This window comes from Zonotrichia leucophrys, chromosome 12, assembly GCF_028769735.1.
Source record: "Zonotrichia leucophrys gambelii isolate GWCS_2022_RI chromosome 12, RI_Zleu_2.0, whole genome shotgun sequence".
In the NCBI taxonomy this organism is placed as follows: Eukaryota; Metazoa; Chordata; class Aves; order Passeriformes; family Passerellidae; genus Zonotrichia; species Zonotrichia leucophrys.
In genome coordinates, this window is record NC_088182.1 from 2,936,404 (window position 1) to 2,960,619 (window position 24,216).

The window sequence follows — 24,216 nt, forward strand, 5'->3', positions numbered from 1 at the left end:
AAATTGCAGTAAATTGGTTCATTGCACCTGGTGCAGGAGTCCAAAGAGGAATTAAAAAATAAAAAAGCCTCCAATGAGCACCTCACACTCCAGTACATCAGAAAAGGGATGGGTTGGACATGGCTTTAATTAAATCAGTCCCAGGTTTGTGTTGCTGCCAGCCTGGCTGGCACAAGGCAAGTGCAGCACAAGCTGCTCCTCCCAGATGTGTTCAGTGCTGAACTGTGCATGTTTGCACCTCATCTACTCCCTTCCTTTAAATCCACTGTGTCTCACAGATAAATCAGTGCTGGAGCTTGGGGAAACTGCAAAATCAACTTTGCTGTCAGCTCTGCTCCTGCTGGAGAATAAAACTTCCAGCACCTCATGTACATGAAAAAATGTGAAATACGGATGCACCCTTCTGTTGGGGGATTAAGGCCTGGAAAAAAGAAGAATATTAAAGGATATGTCAACTTCGTATTTATTTAAAAGTGCATTTTTAAGGAAGCTGGTTCTTAAGGATCACCAAAGGATTCAATTTTATGTCTGTTTTTTTTAACAGGTTAAACCTTGCCACCTGAAAGACTCAAACACGCATTCCTGTGAGACAGCCAGAATTACTGAATCCAGGAGACTGAAGATGCTGCTGCTGCTGCTGTGGGAGCAGCTGTTCCTGGTGTCATTTGTTGGCTGCCTTGCAGGTAACAACCATCTCTAATTTCTCTCTTAGAGCTGTGCATGAGTTCCCAGATTCAAGGTTTCAGCTGCACTTGAGGAGGAGAGCCCAGAGGCTTTGAAATGCACAAGTTATGTAGAGTTTAGAAACCAAGCATGCAGTATATGTGTTAAATAATGGAAAATATTAAAAGGGAGTGAATGAAAAGGGCCTTTGCCAGGTAGGGATGTGCTTTCCAAGCAGGCAGAAGATGCTGGGATGCACTGAGGATGCTGTTGGTAGATGTGCTGATGGAAGAGCTGCAGTGTGTGTTTGTCTTTAACTGGACACTGCAGATTCTTGCTGAGGCTGATTGCTGCAGCTTTTCCCAAAACCCTGCTTTGGAAAGGGCTTTATTCCTGAGGAGCTGCCCTGGGTTGTTGCTGAGCTGCTGAATTGGTGCAGAGATTGGCCTTTTTTGCTGTGCTAGACAGCTCTGGGAGTTTGGAGCTGGTTCTGCTGCTGAGCTCTCCTCTCTGCTGCTGCTGAGGTCTCCTCTGTGCTCTCACACCAGCCCTGCAGAGTCATTTTCCTTTCCCTTCGGAGCTCAGTGCTCACTCCCAGCAGCACAGGGCTCACTGTGATGATCTCTCTGCTCCTCTCTCCTGCTCCAGCCTCCCCTGTGATGCTCAGGGGTGTGAGGGGAGAGGAGCAGCTCCTGCCCTGTCCTCAGGGCTTGGCTCTGGTGAATTCTGTGCCCTCTGGCTTTGCCAGGCCTGCCAGGAGCAGAGCCCAAATGGCCCCTGTGCATCCTCTTGAGGATGGGCAGCACAGCTCTGGGAGCAGGGCAGTGCCTGCACTTCGTGGAGAATGAAAATCGAGTGGTTTATCCCCAGGGCCTGCTGTGGATAGAGGAGTTTGCTTTCCAGGAACTCCCCTACAGGAGGGAAATGCTGTGGCTGCCCTGGGCAGTCCCTGGCTGGAATCTCTTCCTGATCCTGTGCTGTGCCAGCCTCCCCTTCCCATCCCCTTCCCATCCCCTTCCCATCCCCTTCCCATCCCCTTCCCATCCCCTTCCCATCCCCTTCCCATCCCCTTCCATCCCCTTCCCATCCCTTCCCATCCCTTCCCATCCCTTCCCATCCCTTCCCATCCCCTTCCCATCCCCTTCCCATCCCCTTCCCATCCCCTTCCATCCCTTCCATCCCCTTTCCATCCCCTTTCCATCCCCTTTCCATCCCCTTTCCATCCCCTTTCCATCCCCTTTCCATCCCTTTCCATCTCCTTTCCATCTCCTTTCCATCTCCTTTCCATCTCCTTTCCATCTCCTTTCCATCCCCTTTCCATCTCCTTTCCATCCCTTCCCATCCCCTTCCCATCCCCTTCCCATCCCCTTCCCATCCCCTTCCCATCCCCTTCCCATCCCCTTCCCATCCCCTTCCATCCCTTGTGTGTGCTCAGGAGGGCTGGGGTCCTGCACACAGCTCCAGGGTAGATGGATTATCTTCTCATGGAGGCTCAGAGGGCCAGGATTTGTTTTTGACTTAGGACTTTAAAGAAGGGGAAGTGACATTGTTAAAGCAGTGTCCATCCTCCCACCCCTCTCTGCACCTATTTCAGGTGACTCCCTGTGACATTGCCAAATGTCAGTGTAGTGGCCATGGGGAGATGGTAAATTGGAGAGCCAGCTAGAAGTCAAGTGAAAAGCTGATTTTCCTGTTTCCAGAAGCCAGCTGGCACGCTTGGGAGCCTGGAGCACCCATCAAGGATGCACATCCCAGATTTAATGTTGGATTGGTGTCACTGGGGAGGTTCTGTGGAGTCCCTGTCAGCACCTGCAGAGACAGGAGTTGAGCCAGATGCAGTTCAAGGAACTGAGCATTTCCAGCTGCCTGGCCCATCTCAAAACTCTGCAGAAGGGCTCAGTCCTCACATAAAAACCTGTTATTTGGGCATGTGTTCATGCTAACATCACCTGTGTGCTTCAGTTGCATGAATCTCTTCAGTGGACCTAAAATCCACTTGGGAGTCCTGGAGCTGAATTGATTTCAAAACAGATTTTCATAAGAGCACAATGTAAATGTGGAAACAAGTTGTCAAACAGTTTGGAGAATTTTGTTTTAAGCTCTTATTAAGACAGATCAGCAGGTATTCTGCCTGCCCATAGAAAACCATTTTTCTTTTGCTCTGCCTATAAGCAAAAAGACAGTTCTTGAAAGAGCTGTGTGCAGTTCAGTGTTATGAAATAACATCACAGCTGCAGAAAAGGAGATGATGCTGATCTTGGCTTATGAACCCTGACATTGTCTGTCTTTGCAGATAATGTATTTCAAACTATGCCCCTTATTGCAGTGTCCTGTATTGAATTGCTTTTCCTTTATCTGTTGTGAATCTTCATAGTTCATCAAAGAGGAGAATGTGAGAGGATCTAATGAAAAAAAACCACCAGTGGGCCTTGGGTTTTTGTTTATTGAAGTATGATTATATCTGTATGACTAATGATCCCATGGGGTGTTTTTTTGTCCATTTACCTTGGGGAGCAAAAAGGAGATTCCTGAGTATTAAAAAAAAATACATATATATATATATATGTATATATATGTGGGGTTTCCAAATGTCTGCCTTGTTAGAAGCATTCAAAACACAAACTTTAGCATTATTATGTTTAAATTACTCTGAAGACTAACTTCAAAGATAAAAATGAGTAAAGCATGCAGACCAACATCAGCAATGAAAGTGCCAAACTAAGCTGTGCTAAGTCATGATTTAATTCCAGGTGTAACTTCCTGCAACTTGTGATTCTTGTAGGGCTTTCACCCCTCCTGAAAGTGCTGATTGCACTTGGTCCTTTGGGGAACTGGGGTAGAATTCCTGCAACTTGTGATTCTTGTAGGGCTTTCACCCCTCCTGAAAGTGCTGATTGCACTTGGTCCTTTGGGGAACTGGGGTAGAATTCTTGTCTGGAATATGTGAGGAGGAATTTGATGAGCAGTTTGATGCATTTGTGAACCCACATCTCACGAGTGTGTAAAAACCTCCCTGCAGTTTGTGAGGCAGCTGCATTTTCTGCATTTTCTGACCTCTTTTTGTGCATTTTTGGCTGCATTTTCCTGTTCCTGGAGAGCAGGAGAAGGCACCAAGGGCAGTGTTTGGGCTGCTCCAGCCCTGCAGAGCACAGGCTCTGCTTTCTTCCCTCCCTGGCTGTGCTCTGCTGTTCTCTCTGCTCAAACCAGCTGCTCTCCTCCCCAGGAATGGATGTTCCTGAATCTGCTGAGGTTTAACAGAAAAACAACTTCTGAAGGGTGGTTGAAGGGGAAGGAAAGCTGTGAATAAAGAGAGAGTTCAAAGAAACGAAACAAGGAGGACTCTGTGTGTAAATGCATAAATTTTTTCTCCTTCAGGAGATGAAGGGGCACATTTCAAACACCGTGGCCAGGGTGAGGCTGGAGACGCCACTTGGATTAACTTTCTCTCCTGAAATTCTGACTCCTTGCCGTCACAAACTGTGTGTCCTAACACTGGCTTTGCTGCACTTTATTTACATAGAGAAAAACAAAAATAATTATTAATTTTTTTCCTCCATCCATCGCGAGCCTTGGCAAAAACCAGCCAAACAAAACTACAAACAAAAACCCCAGCCAATGCTCTACTGTAATATATAGAAATTATTTAGACATCGAAGCCTAGTTCCTCTTCTGTCACTTTATACTAAAATTTGCCAATAGGGAGATTTTTCTTCTGATTCCTTATTCAGCAGTTCATTTGAGTTAAAAACTAGATCATATTCTGTGTATTTCTTTATGTCAATTCAGGTATTTTTATCGCTTTCATTTTCATATTTTTCATTTTGTTTTCTCAGTCTAATACAGAAATAAACTGTTAAACCCCCAGGCACAGCAATGTCATGTATCAGATTCACAGTTCTCTTTTTGAGTATCAAGTTTAGGAGACTTATGAAATTGGAAGTCATGATTCTTTATTTCCCAAAGAGCATGGAAAGAAACCTTCTGTGTTCTTACTGCTCTGATGTTGGGATTAAATCATGCCACAAGGAGAGCAGAAATATCCCCTTCAGATTTAGTCTTTGCTGGGGAGTTTCTTTATGGGTAAAAGTCCATTTGTAAGGAAAAAAAAAAATAAATAACATCATTTACTACTCTTGTTCAAATTCAGTTTTCATTAAGAGTTACAGCCTTCAGCCAGAGCCAGCCTGGCTTTTGATGCATAATTCTTTTGCATATTAATAGTAATCTCCTTTTTGTGCATTATACATGCCCAGCCATCATGTTCAAGTGCAGCTATGCCAGTGGTGACTGTCAGAATTGTTTAGCTGGGATGGCTTGTGCAGCACCACCAGCATTCCTTGCACTGCCAGAAAGTTTGGGTTCAGTTAGTTACAAAGTGAGAAACTGGCCTTGAGAGTTCTGCTTTTATCTGAAGTGTTTGGGGAGCAAAAAGGTGATCAGTGACCATTATTTATTTTTATTTATATATATAAATATATATAATATATATTTATATTTATATTTATAATTTTATATGTCTATATGTATGTATATATTCAAAATGTTCAAAATTTCAAAACACACACACTTTAGAATTATTATTTTTAGATTACTCTGAAGAGCAACTTCAAAGATAAAAATGAGTAAAATATGCAGAGCAACATGAAGAGTGAAAGCGCCAAACTAAGCTGTGCTGAAGTTATAGATTAATTCCAGGTGTAATTTCCTGCAGTTTTTCATTCGTGCAGGCTTTCACCTCTTGCTGTGGCCCAGGGTAAAATCTCCCCTTCCTCTGCAGCTCCTTTATTCCTCCTGTAGCCTTGGGCACTCATGGATGGGGTGACCACATTTACTCCATTCACTTGGAATTAGAAGAGCTGAAAAAAGAGACTCCTTCATGAGGATCTGTGTTTTCTGGTCAGCTGAATATAAACTTGAAGCTGGATATAAATTTAAGTTCAAAGACCTTTGTTGGCGTCCCAGCCTTTCTCCAAGTTCATGGATTTCCAGGAATCTTGGTTTGCACGGTGGGTGTGCTCTCACCAGTTGAATATTGAATTCCACAAGTGCAGGAAATGCTGTTATATTCAAATTATTTTTGAAGAGAGGCCTTTAATGGCTTTTGAAGAGTGTCCTTGGTCTCTGCTTTATCTTCCCAGCTGAGGGAAGCCTCCTCTTGAAGAGCAGCTGCAGATCCTGTCTAACCTTAAAGCTGAATCCTCACCTTCACACAATTAATGCCTCATTTTAATGTGCCAAATGCTGCCTTTATCTTCATTAATTAAGCTCGTTGCAGATTTGATGGCATTTGAATGGAGGAATTTCGGCTAGTGGCAATTCTGATTTTCACATGAATTACCAAGAAGGAATTTCCAAGCGGTTTATCCTGCAATAAAATTCTGTTACTGCAAATATTACTGAGCATGAAGGCTGCGCATTTGTACTTCTGCAGTTCCTCTGCCTACTGCAGTTTGAAGTGCAGTACAATAGAGCAAATAATTCCAATATATTTATTGTAAAAGGTTGTGGAGCTTGGCACACTGAATAGTAATCCCTCCTGGAATAGTAGGGATGTTTGGGCACATTGAAAGTAATCCCTACTGGAATACTTACTTCAATCCACAAATAAATATTGATTTAACAAGAATTGTGGTAAATCCCAGTGCTTTAGGTCTTCTGTTTGCTGAATTTTTTGGTAGATAGATCATAGCCTGGTGTTTTGTTTATGGCTACTTACTTGCTGTGTGACTTGAGCATTTTTTTGCCCAGACTCCTTAGAAAAAGTGACTTTTGATGTTTCCCAGCTTGCCTGCCTTGTGACAGGGACAGCACAGGAGCCTCTCCATGGGTGTTTTTGGGTTTTTGTATGAAAAACACAGTCAAAGTTTCAGAAATGAGGTCCTGAAAGTTGTTGGAAGACTCTTTCCTTCCATCCTTTTCACCCCTTCACTTGGGAAGCTCAGGACACCGTGGAGTTAAAAAAATCAGATTAAAGAGGCTGAGGCTGACAGTTGAAAAACAGGGGAGGTACCGTAGGTTGGAATCTAAAGCTGAATAATTTGGCAGATGTTCAGCAAAACAGCAGAACTGAGAATAATTCAGTTTGTGTTTAAAAAAAGCTCTTCAGTAGAAACTGTTCTGATTTTTCATGTTGTTCTTAATGATGATGTTCAAAATGAATGCTTTAGGTTTTTAATTTTTTGGTGATTTTAAATATGTGGCTGCCAGTGCCTTGGACAAAAGCTTTATTTGTGCCATAATTAACCTCTCAGTTCTTTGTGTAATAACAAATGTGTTAATAGTAGCCTTTAGCTCCTCCAATACAGGATGTACATATCAGCAGTGAGATTCCAGGGATCAGTATTTATCAGGGATTAAAACACAATTTACACACTGTTTTGTCAGTAACAAAATAACCCAACATTGTAGAGTCTAAAGCTTAACCTCAACCATATTTACTAAACGTGTTTGAAAACCTAAGCGAATAAAAGCTCATTTATATTCCTGTCTGATTAGCACAATCAGAACTTATTGATGCTAAAACGAGCCAAATTTCCATAACTATAAACAGAATATTAAAATACAGTTGACTAGCAGAGCATGGTGCCTTTCCCCTCCTTGGGTGGAACATGGAGTTACGACTTTCTTGGTGACTTTTTAGGGATCTTTCAAGAAAATCAAAGGCATTTCAAAGCCAGGCCTTTGGGCAGGGAAGCAGAACTCTTTCCAGGCAAGTTTTGCTGCTGTGGAATAGAAAGCAGAAGGTGAAGTGTAGGTAAATGTGTTTGTGCTTGGCTGTCATTAATTTCTGCATAGTTGGGGGTCAGATGTTCAGGTGCACTTGAATGCAGAAACCTTTTTTTGAAGAAGCCACTACAAGTATTTGTAGTATTTTACTCAGTGGATGGGGCCAGAAAACCTTAGTGAAGAGGGGGAGGTACAGAGTGACTTTGAGCAGTGATGTAAATCAAGGAATTCCATACTGAAACCAACTGGGTCTGTAAAATGAGAATGACAGAATGGTGTGGGTTGGAAGAGACCTTAAAGAAGATCCAGTTCCACCTCATTTCACAGGCAGGAACACAGAAACATGGAATAACAGCACAATAAAGGAGTTTTGAGGAGAGCTGGGTTTGGTTGTGATGGCTGTGAGCTCGTGCAGGTGACTCAGGTTTCCATTTAAATTGCCAGGAACAAGCCCAGTGACACTTTGGAAGTTTCTGTGTCTGGGTGAAGAGTTCCAAAGCTGAGACTTGCCACATTATCCTAAATACACATCAGGATTGGTTTCTGTCTCTGAAGTGTCATTTTGTTGAAAAGTACCATGTGAGGAGCGAGCATCACTTTTATTCAGCAGACACAGCAGAGTGTGTCAGGATCCTGTTTGAAATAATCAGAAAATTTTGCATTTCCAGTGCTGCCACTCCACCCTCACAGGCTGTGAGCTGCAGAATCACACCTTGCACCTGCTTTGCAAAATTATTTGGGGCAACTCGAGGTGCCCTGCATACAGCAAGGACTGCGAAGAGAAGTGTGGCATTCCCTTGCCTTTGGCGGTTGTTGTGCAATGAGAACTTAAAAATGGTTTAAACCTGAATTAAAAATAGCTTCATTTGCATAGTCAAGGGTAATTAGTGTGTATTTTATCCTCCTACAGCTATTTATAAGTCTGAAAGCACTAAAAATCCTCAGGTAGTTGGATGTTTGATTCAGTGAAGGATTCTCCTGTAGCTCAGGGTGGCACATAAAGATCTCACTGTTGGTAAACACCTGAGTGCAAATTTGGGTACTGGAGTTGATGGGCATAGCTTGGGATAGATAAAATGCAAAAAGTGTTCCTCTTCCTAAGCTCTGCTGCATGTCCAGGAAAAGTTTTTATCTTGATTAGTCCAGATTATTTCCAGGCTTTATGTTGCCAGAGATCATCCCCTGGTAGAGAGTTTATGAATTGGGCATTTTAAGGTTTCATCCCATTTCTCATGTTTAAGGTTTGCTGTGTAGGGAGATGCCATGGCCCTGGATTTATTGAGTCAGGGCAGCTCTGGGGCTGTGCAATGGAAGGAAAGACATTTTCTCTATGCTCTTCAGAATGAGAAGAGACATTTATCCTGTATCAACAACCTGAAAACGGGACAGATTCATTCCATGTTTTGTGCTGGCTGGGAGATGATTCCAGCAAGCACTGATAAGAGAGTGTTTTCTGAGATAAACTGCTGACAGTAATGGTGCCTTGGCTTTTTGGGCAGGGGCTGTGTGACAGTTCTTGCTGCCTTCAGAGTTCACAAGAATTGCCTTTGATTGCTGCTGTAGCAAAACCCTAAATCTGAATTTGCTTGCTAGCCTTTGTAAAACTTTATTGCAGACCACAGACTGTAGTTAAAAGTGAGACAACTACATGGCTGACTCTATTTTTTTATGCATAATTTATATATAAAATCTAAAGATTCATCTCCAATTTCCCATCTACATCCACAGCATTGCTGCAGAGCGGACATATTTCAGCTTTTGCAAGAGTTTGCCTCGTGAGTGACAGCAGTGAGCAACATTGGGAAATATTACTTCTAATTCATTTTTTAAAGTTTTTTGAATCTTAACGTGAAATATTGTATTCTGTAAAGAGATTCTGAGGAGAAAATGAAATTACATAAAAGCAAAGAGGAAATGAGGGAGAAAAAGCAGTTGTTTCAGATCATAACCTCATTGGTGGGGGTGACAGTTTCAATTCCATCTGAGTTCTCTCCAGTTCTCATCCTTTTTATGTAGGATTAAGTAACAGTTTTTGTCTTCTTATTCCCATAGCAACCTTATCTCTCTTTATTTTTTTGATGTAAATCTGCTTGTCTCTTGCTATCTTTCAAAGCTTGTGCATGAATAGCTTGTGAAGGAGAGGAGCGTGGCAAGGAGAGAGCAGAGACTTTCTGGCATAGAAAATAAGAGAATATTTTGGAGCAGAAAACAGAGAGCTTAAAAAACACTTTTTTCCTTGCAAGGCTGTTTAGTACATCGTTTTCCCATGTAGTTTTTTTCATGAAGGCTAAAGCTTTGGTGCTGTTTTAGGATGTTGTGTGAGCTTAACTCTAACAGTTTAGGCCAGCCAGAAATATAGATTTAATGCTCTGTAGCATTAAGTTTCTATAACTTGGGAAAAGTGCAGAGGTAAATCTTGCCTTGCCATGGTTTTGCTCCACATGGGATCTCTTAGGAACAGGAGCCTTTTGAAATGCTGGCTTCATTTCTATAAGAAATATTTATAAATGACCAAAAATTGTGGCATTTCCTGCACAGCTCCCCTCACCTGGTAAGGCTTTAAATCAAAAATACTTTAATTCTTTTGTGTGTGTGCTTGGTTTCTTTGTTTAAGAAAAGTAGTGATGTTCCTTAGGAATTTTGCATTGCAGGACTGTTCTTAAAACTCTGAAATATGGATTATTTGGGAAAACAGAGCTTATATTCACTAAAAAATCAAAGCAATCCTTGCTAAGGAAAGTATTTCAGCCCTTGATTTGTTTGTCAGAATTACCCTAATGGGGTCTTGTTAGCCCATTTAACATGCTCCTGATAATATCAAGATAATAGTTAAAAATGTTTACATTACATTAATACCCCATTAAGGGCCTGATCTGAAGCCCATTGAAGTTAACAGGAACGTTCAGTAGGCACTGAATGCTTTGATCTCTCATCTGTACTTTTTGCAAGTTAGAAAAAAAAATCAAACATGGAAATTGTTCCAGTCAACAGAAACACGGCTGTGCTGTGCCCTACCCCACCCTTCATGGCTCATAAAGCGATTGGTTTGGAGCCTCCTCAAACTGAAATAAAGATTTACAATATCAATTTGGAACGTGTTTGACAGCACCAGGCTGTGATGTAGAAAAAAGGGTGTTGTTAAAAGGACTTGGATGAGGAGCTGAAATAAGGGAAGGCTTGGCTGGGTGGGTGAGAGAATTTGACTTTATTTAGTAGATGCAGGGTTTGTTTTTCTTTTTCTTTTTTTTTTTTTTTTTTAATTTTATTTTGAGGTGTGGAGCGCCCTGGCATGGTTTTAGACAACATTACAGTATTTAAAGAACACCTTCAGTAATGTGGGATCTCAGCACCTCAGTCCTGAGGTGCCGAGTCACCGAGAGCACCCTTGGGGGGCTCGGGAGTCCTGGAATGTTCCAGAAGTGTCTGGTGGCTGGACTTTGATCCTACACGGGAGACGACACCTGTATGAGGACAGGAGGGTTTCACCGGGGTGAATGGTGAAGGGATTGGTTAATTAGAGGGTGAAACACAGGGTTTAGGATTTCTGTACAGGGGGGTTTAGAGAAGTAAGATGGAGGAATTGGGGCGTGTCCTGTCCTTCTTCTTCTTCTTCTTCTCCTCCATCTTCTGTGGTGATGGTGGCACTTTGGGATTGGTCATTACTAAAAGTGCACCGGACAATAAGAATAAATGGTATTGGGGAAAAATGATAAATATTGTACACGTAACTTTGGGTATAAAGATAGGTGACTGTCCGGAGGGCAGCACAGTGTGCTCATGGCTGGCTGCTGAGCAGAGCTCTGTCGGGCCGAAAGAAAATCTTTTAGATAAACAATTAATAAACACCGAGACCGAGAAAAGAACTGAAGCCTCTTCTCGTCCTTCGATACGCGGGCTGCCCCAAGGCCACTCCGGGCCTTTCCAGGCCATCCAAACAGCCGAAAACCGGACACAGTAAGATAGAGCAGATGTCCTTTGCTTTTTGAGGTCACTTGGAAGATGTGCAGAGGGGAATTTGGGGATGTGGTTTAGTGGGACTTGGCAGTGCTGGAGACTCGAAACTCTTGGAGATCTTTCCCAGCCTAAATGAGGCTGTCATCTATAACAAGCACAGATCTTGTGATCTGCAGAATTACTCTGACATTCAGTGAATTTATAAGAAATACACAGCAAAGTTTGGCTGAATTAACCCCTGGCTGCAGCCCAATAAATGTGGACAGATTGCAAATAACAATTTCAGTGCCTTCACTGGGTATCACCTTGCTTTAAAGATACTTTTTCAGAGCTCCAGCTTGCTGCCAGCTTGTGTATTTTGCTTTCTGATGTTCATTACAAAGCCAAGTAGGCATCTTAAAACTGAAGCAGTGGAAGTTAGAGAGCTGCTCCTGTTACACTGCATTGCTGGTGTCTCTGTTCTGGTATTGATTATGTATTTATGTCTTGTTTTTCATCCACTGTGGCACTGAGCAGTTACAGAGAGCCCAGGCTGGGACTTGTGGGGAGTCTCATTTAATAACCAAGGAAATTCTCTGTACTTATGAGAAGAGATGCAGTACCTGATTTTATTTTCCTGTTATTGCTTCTCTCAGCCCTGTGCAGCGAGACGTCTTCTCTCTTTTTTTATGGAGCTGTATTTTTTCAGCCCATGACTTTTTATTCAATTGTAGTTAAGGATGTATTTCTGAGGATTACATCACCCTGCAAGGAGCAGTGTGGCTTGGGCTGGGGATCAGGCTGCACATGGAGCATCTGCCACAGAACAATTCTGCTCAAAAAACCACCAAAAAGATTTGAGGTCTCCCTGTCTTTTGGGGGTTTTCTCTTTACTTGCATGTCTCAATCTATTAAACTCTCCTCAGCAGCACTGGGACTGTGTTTATGTCTCTAAATGGAGTAGCAGAACTCAGCTATTTCTCAGGAGTTGTTTTTTTTTTATTCCACTCCTGCAGCCTCTGTTGTTGGATGGTGTGATGCTGAATTTATTAATCTGTGCTGTTGCTTGCTCAGGTGTAATCCTGTTCGGCCACATTTATTCACCCACTGAAGGATGTGCACATTGGTCCATCATGGCATATTAAAGGTTTGCCTCCTCCTGCCACAGCTGTCATCTCTTTGACCCCTCAGTAAACTAACAGTCTTCCACATAATTTTGCTTTCATTCGAGTGTAATGCCATTACTGTGGAGGCAGACAGAATGCAATTCTCTAAAGATCCTGTCTCATTCCCTTCTCTTCCAGGGAGGTTAATGTGCTCAGATGATCCCTGCCTTTTCTTTTTGCTCTCTTGCTGCAAGAAGTGCAAAAAAAAAATAGTGTTCCTGGATAATCTGTTTGGGCTGGCTTTTGGGGGGTGTTGCAGGCTGGGAAGATGAACTCACCAGCTGGGTAGAAGCTTTCTTTGCCACTTGTATTTCAAATGCCTTCATTTGTTCTCCTAGCACTTTTTATTTCTACTGCTTTTTACAAAAATGTTGTACAGATGTTTTCCTGAAATGGAAGTAACTGAGTCAAAACCTCTTTACCCAGAGCAAGCTAAGCCAGGTTGAAATATTAATGATGTGTGGGTGTTGGAGATTTTTTCAGGGATGGCCTAGAAGGCAGCTGTGAGGAGCAGGTTCTCACAGCCTGCTTCTGTAAACAGCAGAGGTTCTCAGGTTATTTTTAATTACAAGTAAAGGTGACAAACATGAAGGCCTTGAGAGCCTTGCACATCAGAGTTCTCAGGCAGCTTTCTCATAACAAGTGGATGTTCTATCTTTTGGCTGTTTTGGGAAAGCAAGAATAATTTTGAGAACCCAAATCTTGGTATTGGAAACATAAGGAGGGGTTGGTATGTTATCTCTGACCTATTGTGGGCTCAGATTTTGCAATATGCGTGAACTTGATTAACACTGTTATAAAAGGTGCCTGATTGATGAATAAAGGGGAGTCGATGGCTGACCAACGCAAGGTGGGTCGTCTCCCTTCCAACTTCAATATGTGGGAATCACTTCAGTCTGAACTTGCAGCAGTGTTTTGTCCACAGCCATTTGTCATTTACAAGTGGCACCACTGCAGGAAACCTTCAGCCTGCAGGGAATGTGTGCAGGGGCAGTGCTGGGGTCACAGGGATTCCTGATTTTGGGAATGAGAGCTGGGAGGGGATGGCCAGAAAGGAATCCTAATCCTGTCCCTGGGTGCAGGTTCCCTGGATGAACTCACTGTCATTGTCACAGCTAATGACTTGGAATGGCATTGATTGCCCCTACTGTACACACTGCTATTTTACCCACTAATTAAGTTAAAAAATCAAACGGGGCAGTGATTTGTTGGGTGTAGGGGCTGGGTCTGCTCAGCCACAGCCTCCCATCTGCTGGCTGAACTCTTGAGTGTGATTTGCCAGAGGCTTCCCTGGGTATCAGATGGGAGTATGAGTGTGTGATATGATGCTTTTGATTTTTAATAATCTGATCTTAACAGTGGTAGTTTGCATTTTCTTATCAGTTGTTAAAACACCTTTGCATTCAGCTGGTTTTGAACCTCTGATTTCTTACCACATCTCTCTTCCTGATTTTATTTCAGATTCTTTTCAGAAGAATTTTTATGCTGCTTTAGTTAGCGAAATGTAGCATTTTTCTCCTTAGTATTTCATAACTTCAGCTCTTAATAACACATGCTGCTCTAACTCACTCTTTCATCTTTTTCTGTATCTCTTTTTTGCTTCCATTTAAAAGAAACTTTAGCACCTCTTTAAGCCAATTGCATCTTGTCCATCACTTATTTTTCTCCTGTCTTTCCTGATGAACATTCAGTGGAATTACTGTTTTATTTCTTCAGGAAACCTCTTTGCCTTATAATGAATGAGTGGGGGAGGAAGAAAAAAATCAGCTTATCTTGTGAATGCAGGTCTGAGCTTTATAAGTAAAGTTGTGAGATCTGAGCATCCTTGCAGAGTGTGGTGTTGGCTGATTCTGTGGCCAGGGTGGTGTCCGGTTTTCGGCTGTTTGAGGGGCCTGTGAAGGCCCGGGGTGGCCTTGGGGCAGCCCGCGTATCGAAGGACGAGAAGAGGCTTCAGTTCTTCTTTCGGTTTTTATGTTTATTAATTGTTTATCTAAAAGATGTTCTTTCAGCCGAACAGAGATCTGCTCAGCAGCCAGCCATGAGCACACTGTCTCTGCCCTCCCGGGCAGCCACGTATCTTTATACCCATTGTGACGTGTAGAATATTTATCATTTTTCCCCAATACCATCTATTGTTATAACTCGGTGTACTCTCAGTAATAACCAATCCAAAAGTGCCACCGTGGCCAAAGAAGATGGAGGAGAAGAGGAAGAAGAAGGAGGACAGGACACACCCCAATTCCTCCATCTTACTCCTCTAAACCCCCCTGTACAGAAATCTTAAACCTTGTGTCTCACCCTCTAATTAACTAATCCCTTCACCATTCACCCTGTGAAGCCCTCATCCTTGTCGTCTCCTGTGTAGGGTTAAAGTCCAGCCACCAGACACTTCTGGCAACATTCCAGGAGTCCCGAGCCCCCCAAGCTGGTCTCGGAGGCTCAGCATCTCAGGACTGAGATCTTGAGATCCGACAGGGTGGGATTGGTTTGTCCCATCCCGGAGTGTGGAGAGGCTGGCAGAGGGCTGGGAGCCTGGCACACGGGCACGGGGAGCTCCTGGTGTGCCATCAGTCTGTCTCTGCACAAGGTGACCCAGGAGCTCCAGGCACTGAGTGAGTTCTCACCATTTTGTGTAATGAATTTAATTTATTCCAAGTCACGCTTGCAAGGGTCTCCTGCTTTTGCTCCAGACTCTGCAGGTCCCAGTTCAGCCTGATCCTTGGAACAGAAAGCTCAGATGCAGTTTTGTTATCTCTTTACCCTTTGTTTAATTGTGTAACGATTATCGTTCATAAAGCAAAACCTGGGATTTGTTATCTGCCTGGGGATTACACTGATTGGGTTTTCAACGTGCCTCTGCCACATCTGGGTCAGAGCAATGATTAATATTGAAAGAGAGCTTTTGTAACCAGGCTGAAGCTCTAGCACATGTCCTGAAAGGGCTGCTGGGATTTTAGAGAGGGGCACAAGTGGATGTGTGGCCGAGCAAGGGGAATTTGGGCTTGATGACAAGCAGGTGGAATTCGTCACCCTGCTTGGGCTGATCAGCCTGGCTTGTCACTGGCAGGAGCAGAGGGATGAAAGGTGGTGCTCACAGTGTATGATATATATTATATTAAAAGAAAATTATATATTAAAACTATACTAAAGAATAGAAGAAAGGATTTCATCAGAAGGCTTGAAGGGAATACAAAGGAATGAATAATAAAATCTTGTGACTGACCAGAGTCTGAGCCAGCTGGGCTGTGATTGGCCATGAATTAAAAACATCCACATGAGACCAATCCCAGATGCTCCTGTTGCATTCCACAGCAGCAGATAACCATTGTTTACATTTTGTTCCTGAGGCCTCTCAGCTTCTCAGGAGAAAATCCTGGCAAAAGGGTTTTTCAGAAAATATGAACACCATGACACTGGTGTGAGCCACAGTGCTGGAATGTCACCGATGGGGCTGCTGCTTTGTGCCTCTGCCAACGTTTGTGGTCTTAGGCAACCTTAATTCTGGCATTTTCTACCTCCAAATAATTGAGTTTGCAGCCTCAGTGCGTTCTTTTAATTTTATTAGGGACTAGAGAGTAATAAGTTTGCACAATGCTGAATTAGGTTATGCAGTGGTTTTCTTCTGCTTTTCATTAAATAATTAATTAACAGCTCGTGCTTGTGCACAGGCTGGAGATGTGACTTTGTTGGGAAACTTCATTATTTGGCTTTCATCTTCAGCACTGGAGAAATGATTTTGCCTCATGGACTCTTCCATGGTCTGTCTTCTGGAGATAAAGTTCTAATTTTCATTTTTGCATTTTTTGTGAACCTGGCAAATTAGTATTGTTTTAAACATCTCCACTGTCCACACCACAGTAACGTGGGGCTTCTTTCAATTTTTCTGCCTTATCTGCCACAGAAAATACCTGTTTTGCTTGTCAGCTGCAAATGACATCAGGGTAAGAAATGCCTTTCCCTGCACTCCTGTCCCTGAAGTCTGTAAGCAAATAACTCCTTGTGTCTGCTTTAGCCACATTTTTGCAACTGTGAAGGAACTGAACAAAATCTCTTCTGCTTTGCTTTGATGTGCTCCTGAACATCCATTAAGCTACAACCTCAGTGTTGCTGTATGGTGCTGGGATAGAAATAGATCATTTTTCTTATCTCTGCTGTCCTTCTGAGCCTGTTAATGTAGTCTAATCCCAGCGAGTAAGCCCGGAGATTCAGAGGCAGAAATGTTGGCAGCAGTTTTGCAGAGCCCGTTCTGTGCTGTGCTGACACCTTGGTGCTCACTCAGGTCCTGCTGGGCTGGAGAGGAGTCCAGGGCAGAGCACATCCTGCCCCTGATGCAGAAATGGTGGCTTTGAACTTCACAGGAGCAATTCATGTCGCTCCCAAATGCTGCGTTCAGGATACTGAGTCTGAGGTGCTTTATTTGCCAAATGTGGAAATTCGCCCACCCTTCCTTCAAATTGTGATGTGAATAGTTAATAAGTGAAATAACTGTTCTTCCTATGAGCCAGGCAAATGTGCTCTGAAAACATATTACTTTTATTTCTGCCTCTTTTTCATCTTCAGTAATAGAATTAAAAGTTTAAATTTCTCCTAAATTCCTCTGTAAATATTATTTTTGTTACGGTGTGAGTCAATCCTTGCACCTTATCCTCTCTACAGCTTACTTTGAGTGGGTTATTGAATTCAGTTATGTAGAAATAGTCACCTTCTCCAGGTCCCCTTGTATTCCTTTTATTAAAGAGTTGAGGCATAACATACCTGAGGTTGAGAACCAGTAAAGAGGAGAATTACTAAAATAAATACAAAAAATAAAAGTCCATTAACATGTATTAATGTCCAGTGTTTAACATATCCAGTTAAAAATACTGAACAGCAGCTGGACCTGGAAATGAACCCCAGAACAGAAAATGGCACAGGTGATTCTGGCAGGGTGAGTAATGGGTAAAGGGTGGGTCTCCTATCCTTGGTTTATTGTTTCACTGTTATGAAATAATTATTATTACACTGTTATTTATCAACAGTAATAATATATAAATACATTCTATAATAATATAATACATATAATATATAATATACTATATATTTTATATTTTATATTTCATATTATATTTTATATATTGAATATTATATAATATATAATATATAATATATAATATATAATATATAATATATAATATATTGTATATTGTATATTGTATATTGTATAGTATATTATATATTATATGATATATGATAATATATCATATATTATATAATTAATAATATATATATTATAATATATAAAATATTTATATTATATTATATTAATTTATATCGAATATAAATTAAATAATATTATTCCACTGTTGATAGATGGGGAGATGATGTGTTTCATTGCACATACAACAAAATATTTCACGTTATTTTTTGCTCAGCCCAGGTAGGGCCCCACATTTGGATGAGCACACAGCTGGCAGGAATGGCTGTGAACGTGGGGTTTTTCTGCTGACTCAGGTTGGTGGTTTGGAGGCGTGGAGAGCAGCCAGGGTGGGACATCTGTGGGCAGGACATTTCTCCATCTGCTCTGTCTGTTCTTTGTCACTGTCACATCTGGGCTGGCCCCTGTCAAAGCTGGGGTCTGTGCCAGCTGCTCCATACCTTGGAGACAGATCCTGCTTATCCAGGAATCCTTTCTGATGATATTTTTTAATACTCAGAGCAGAATCTGTGCATTTCTCTGTGTGGAAGGTTCCATCTCTGGAAACATGAAGGACTGAAGTCAGTGACAGTAAAAAAAAACCCCAACAAATCCCACTGTCGTCAGCATGTTCCCAGTGCTTTAAAACTGTGCTGTTGTAGGATGGTTTTCATTGATTTATTTATTGAGGAAAGGCTTTTTGGGAACATTGCTGCATATTTAATAAATAAACAAACCTTCAGATAATTAGAGCTAGATCTGGCAGGGCTTTAGCCATCTGTTTGACTATTAAAATGTGAATAGCCTGGTGTTCTTCAGCGCTAAACCTGCTTTGTGCTTACGTGGCCTGGTGCTCACTGACTGCCAGGATGTTCTTAGGGCTTGTTTTGGGAAAGTGTTAGAGGGAAAAAAAAAATTCTGTGTTGCATGTGAGAAGTCGACTGTAGGATAATTTCCTTGAGCAAACATCCTTGCCTCCTGAGATATTCCTCAAATTGCTTGAATTGCTTTGTTCAGTGCTGTGTTTGCCTGGAGTTGAGTGGTAATTCCCAGATAATAGGAATTTATGAAAGGCATATTTTTGGAAATACCTATTGGAGAACATTTTTCTTTCAAAACATGCATTTCCCTAGTAACGCTCTTAGGGCTTGGTTTGGTTTTTTCCCCCAGTTCTTTCAGTGCATTTTTGCCAGTGCAAAACATGCTTAAAAAATACTACCTGCTTATCAGATGTTGACTCAACTTTTATGCTATTAATATTATTTTACTCTCTTTTTTTTTAATCTCTGCTGTCTCTGATTCCTTTCTTCAGTTGCACAGAGCCCAGAAATCACCTCATCCCTTTCTGTCCATCTTTGCCCTCATTATTGCAAATTCTTCTGCCTCTTCCCATGCTGGCATCTCCTGTTCACCACACTCTGATACATCTGTGCCAATTTATTTTTTAGCTTTTCCTGCTTGTGCTTATATAACAAAGACTTTTGAATTATTCTCCTTTAATTGGTGTAAGAGCATTTAAATGTCTCCTGTTTCATGTTTTCCTGCACCTCAAGCTGACTCAGGGGAAGGGGAAGAGTTTCAAAGATTTGTAGGGGTTTTTTTGGTGCTGTTGGCATGTTGTTCACCTGTGAGATAATTCAGCATTTCATGGGATGGAAGCAACCTGCAGGGTCTGTTCTGCACTGAGGTCTGCTGCATTTTACTGGCAATATTTCTGTGGATTTCTGTATTTCAAACTCAGTGGATTTCTGTGGTGTTCTATGGGCACTCAGATGGGTTCTGCCCTGGGCAGAGATGGGGACAATATCCCAATGTCAGAAGTTGACTGAGCAGCATTTTGGGTGTAAAATGAGTTTTGAAGGGTGGGAGGTTGTTCTGCTTGCTCTGTCATGGAGATTTCAGGGTATAAAATGCAAGTTCAGCCATGTGGCATGGAAGAGAGGGATTTTGTAGAGGTTGGTGTGGAATTCTGTGATTTCCCTGACCAAGTGAAACCCTGGAACTGCTTCTGAATCTCTCCTCAAGTGACAAATCTGACGAGTGATGTTCACTCCTGCACTGTGAATATTTTTGTTCTCTCTCTCTCTCTCTGCCCAGCAGGAATTGATTACAGAGAGAATTTTTGGTCTCATCCCTCGCTCCTAGCTCAGTGTGGTTCTGCCAGGCTCCAGCCAGGCCCTGGCAAGGCAGCAGGAGGTTTTTCAGTGGCTCACTTCAGCCCTGGTGTGGTGATTCCTGTTGGGGTTCACAGGCTGTGCGTCCCAAATATCCTGGTGGAAATTAATTATGCAAAGTGCACGTTTAGTTTTGAGTGTCTGTCTAATGAAATACCGAGTTCATGATCACTGCTATAGCAAAGTTTGGGTTTTAGGGGGATGGGGAACAAGATTTGTTCATGCACACAGGTGCATTAGGGGATGGTGGTGAAGTTTGCTGGGTTTTCTCATTTCTTTTTAAATAAGTGTGTTTGTTTTTTCTTTTTAAAGAAACAAATTGGTGTTCCTCTGTTTTCTCCAGCAGTTCTCATTACCAGCATAGCTATTACAACGTGCTGAGGCTGTTATTTGCCCTCAAGAGCTGGGAGAGAGGAATTTCCGTTCTTTTTAATAATGTGACTTTTACCAGGGCGAGTGGGCTGTGAATTAGTGCTTCATTATGGGCTGACATCAAACAGAGTCCCCACTTCAGAATTACCCACTCAAGAAAACAGCTTAGATTTGCTTGTCTGACTCATTTAGGCACTTGAACATCCAATACAGAATTATACCTAAAGTACATTTAACAAGTTCTGCTCCTTTGAATAACAGTGGGTCTGATGCAGCGACACAATAAATATTTCCATGGCTATTAAGGCACAATTATGTTTGTAGAGCTTGAATCCTTGTTCTGCAGTTTTCAAAACATGGTAGAATTACTAACAAATGTATGTTGACAATGAAAAGCAATTGATATAAGTGTGATGACATGCTTGGGTGTTGCTGGACTTGGAGCTGGAAACTTGAATTAAAAAAAAATAAAACGTTGGAAAACTGAATCCTGCTCCTCTCACAGTGAATTCTGTATATTCACTTAAAAAAATAAGTGTTCTGTGTATTACTTAAAAAAATAAACAGGATTTGGTGCAAGTTCTAGCAGTGCCTGCAAATCTTAGAGTTCCTGTGTGCAGAACTGGTGTCTGGGGGTGAAATATCACACAGGTTTCTTGACAGAACACCCCATAACTCAGCATTGCCACACGCCAGCAGCTCTGTGTGTGGAGCAGCTTTGTCATCAGAAATGCTCTGGATTTTTCATAGCACCATGTTCTGTGTCTCTCCAAAGCATGGCTTTGCTGTTTGGTGTGATCTTTCCCCATCCCTCCTCAATTACGTGAGATCACAAAACAGACACCTCTGGGAGGTGCTTGCAGTGAACGTGGTCAGCAGCCTCAGATTGGTTCTGATTTATTCTTTTATTAAAATGTCACTGTTCTCAGTCTCATTTTGCTTACAGAGATGCTCCAGGTCGTGTTTTCCTATCACGAATCCACAAATTTTTATTTTCTGTTTTAATTGTCCTGAGTATCACAGGGGTGTTCCAATACAGGTGTTACAGGTTTTATACATCACTGTCACTCCACATTTTGGAATCTTTCTCAGCCGCTTGAAGTCTCAATGCTTGAGACTGAAAACTTGGCTTAATAAACTTAATAAACTCCTTAAAAGGAGGGAGCCCAGTGGAATATGCAGTTTTGACATACTTTTTGTATGGGTAGGAACTCATTTTGTTGTTCTCACTTTGGGCAGAATCAAAGACTTTGCAACAAAGCTGAATTGTGGGGTTTTTTCTCCATTTTATTGCAATGGTGTGTATATTTCAGTTAATACAACTTTATGGACTTGGTACTAAAGCAATGAGGCAAATACATGTGTTAGCAGGGGAAAGGAGAAGAAAATGCTGTTTCAGGAGTCAGAAAGCCTCAGTTGCTAATTTTAAACTTCCTTCTATATGGCAAACTATAAACAGGCAATAAAACCATTTAATTTGCAAATTACAGTTTTAGCTTGGTTTTTATGTTGGATTTTTTTTTCCCCTTGTAGTCAGGATTTCTGTAACATTTTTACCAAAATATTTTCAGTGTCAGGATTAGAGCCTTTGCCTGGTAGGGTTCAGTAATAAATTGTGCATTTTTTCCATGGATAGTTGCTTTTCAGATGAAAGGAGGTTCAAGTGAGGTGTAGTAAATGCAAGGAAGAAGTGAAAAGAGTAAGACAGGAGAAACTCATGAAAGCACTTCAGTTCGGTGACCAGTTTGAGAGAGTTTTAAAGATCTGCTGATGGATAAACCAGTCTTTAGTCCAGCAGATAAAATGCAGAGACTCTTTTTGTGTTTTTGGCCTTTTCTTTCAGTGATCAGTGGGATATTGTCATCCCATGGGTGCTGGAACGTGAATCCTGTTCTGACTCACCACTCCTCAAAACCATCTTCTGTCCTGATCTCTGCTCTTGGTTTCCAGTTATATTTTATCTATCAAGACAGACATTTCAGCAGGATGAGAGCCTCTGATTTCAGAGGGATACAGTTCAATCTGTAAAAGTAAACAAGCTGTGCCATTATTAGCCCACCTTTTAAGGGATTTTATTTACCCTGAGGACTTCATGTCCCTTCCCAATGAGTTCATGTAATAAGAAGTTTTGTTAGAAGACCCAGCTCTCCTCCCTGGCGTTATTGTGGTTGCAATCGTGGCTTTATTAAAAAATCAAACAAAAACCTTACAAAGAAGCTCAAGGATAAACAATCACTGTTGATACACTTCCAAACATGCCTGGGTTTGACCTTCAGTCCTCTGAATCTGCTGCAGGAGCACCAGAAAATCAGACCAGCATCGTGTTCAGGAGCAGCCAGTGCTCTCCAAGGTCAGAGATTGGGACTTCACTGTGTCATGCTAATGAAGAGCTCTGCTCCTGTTCTGCATGCTGATTTTTCATTATCAAAGCCGTGCCAGACAAGAGAATACAGAAGTTCGTAGAGAAATTGAGTGCTGGTATTTGGGCAGCTGTGTGATGGTGGTTGAGCTGCTCTGGAAGGTGGGATGAGGAACTTGCTGCTAATTTGTGAAAAATTATTCTTTTATTGTAGCATGGCTCATATTCTCCTGTTTTTGATGGATATGCATTGCTGCTCGTTTCCCTAAAACCTGTTTTTCTGTGACAACAGTCATCACCTGCAATCAATGATTAATAATACAGTTTTTTACAACTTTGCAGCAGCTCAAACTGCAGGGCTGTGGTGGGTCCTGTCTGGGTGCCTCTGGGCTGATTGCCTTCCCAGTCCTCCAGGATATCCCACATCCCTTCCCAAGGTGCTCCCAACCCAGTCCCATCCTGCCCATAGGATTTGTTGGACAGCACAAAGACAGGAAGGTTCTGAAGGTCTGTAGTTGCAATAAATGAGCACATGGGCTTAAAATCCCATTTCAGTTATGGAAATGATATTATGGAAGATTGATGACTTCTGATGGTTGTGATGCAAGAGGGCACAGTGTGGTCTAAATGAATTTTTTATGTAAAGTATTAATTCTTTGGGTGTGATTCATGCTGGAACAGGGCAGTGTGTGTTCTCTGAGGTGCTGGCAGCTCCTGGTTTTTCCTTGCATGGCTCTGAGGAATGGTGTTGGGGCAGCTGATGAATGTATAATGTTATGGGAGAAAGAGCAAGGTGCTGGAAAGGCCTGAAACAATAATTTAAGGCTGTGCTGTTTTGATCCCTGAGTGAAATCACTTTGGCTGGGGTTTTATGTGACTTCTCCATCACATCCAGCAAAAAGATCTGAGTTTATTCTGAGGATACCTGCGTGGAAATTCACATGGGAAGCTGAAAACAGCCCTTCTAAGAAATATTCTGTGAACTTTATGTGTACTAACAAAGGATTGTACAACACTCTCTTACTGCAGCATTTTTTAAAGGAAGCATTGAAATTCTGGTCTCTCTTATTCAGTGTTCTCACTGTAACAGCTGTTGCTTTGCAGCAGTAAAAAATGCTGTATTTTGGGGAAATAGCTGCTGTTGGTCAACTCACTGCTCCTGTTATGCTTGGTTATAAAGACAGCTTTATTTAAAGACTGTGTTCGTTTAGCATCCTATACAAGGTTATAAACAAATAATTTTTTTTAATTGTCTGCTGTTATGGAAAAATGTATGACATTTATTGAAAAGCCTTTGTAAGTGAAGGACTTTGATCTTGGCTTGTATTACATGTTGTATTTAGCTTAATTTAGTTTAAGGGTATAATGAGGCCCAGCTTTCTTGGATCTTGACTCACCAGGGAAAGCCTGTATAAATTTATGATAAAATATTTACATTTATGGATACTGTAGCATTTGCTTCCCCCCAAGAAGTGCTGGACAGTGCTGTGTGTGATTTTTGGGCTGTCCTTTGCAAGACCAGAAGATGGACTCAATAATCCCTTCCACCTTAGGGTGCCCTGTGATCCTTACACAGCTTGAAATAATCCCAGAGACCCGAGGCCAGCCAGAGCAGAGCCCTGGGTCAGCACACCGAGGAGCAAAGCTCTG

General features: G+C 41.9%; 1 protein-coding gene across 3 annotated transcripts in view; it reads left to right on the top strand.

Moving 5' to 3' along the window:
- Positions 1-24,216, top strand: part of CNTN3 (contactin 3) — a 105,545-nt gene that overhangs the window by 25,130 nt on the left and 56,199 nt on the right. For all 3 annotated transcript variants that reach the window (XM_064723747.1, XM_064723748.1, XM_064723746.1), the window contains exon 2: positions 545-683. In XM_064723747.1, coding sequence (XP_064579817.1) covers positions 623-683 — 61 coding nt within the window. In that variant the 5' untranslated portion in view covers positions 545-622. The remainder of the gene's footprint in view (positions 1-544; positions 684-24,216) is intronic.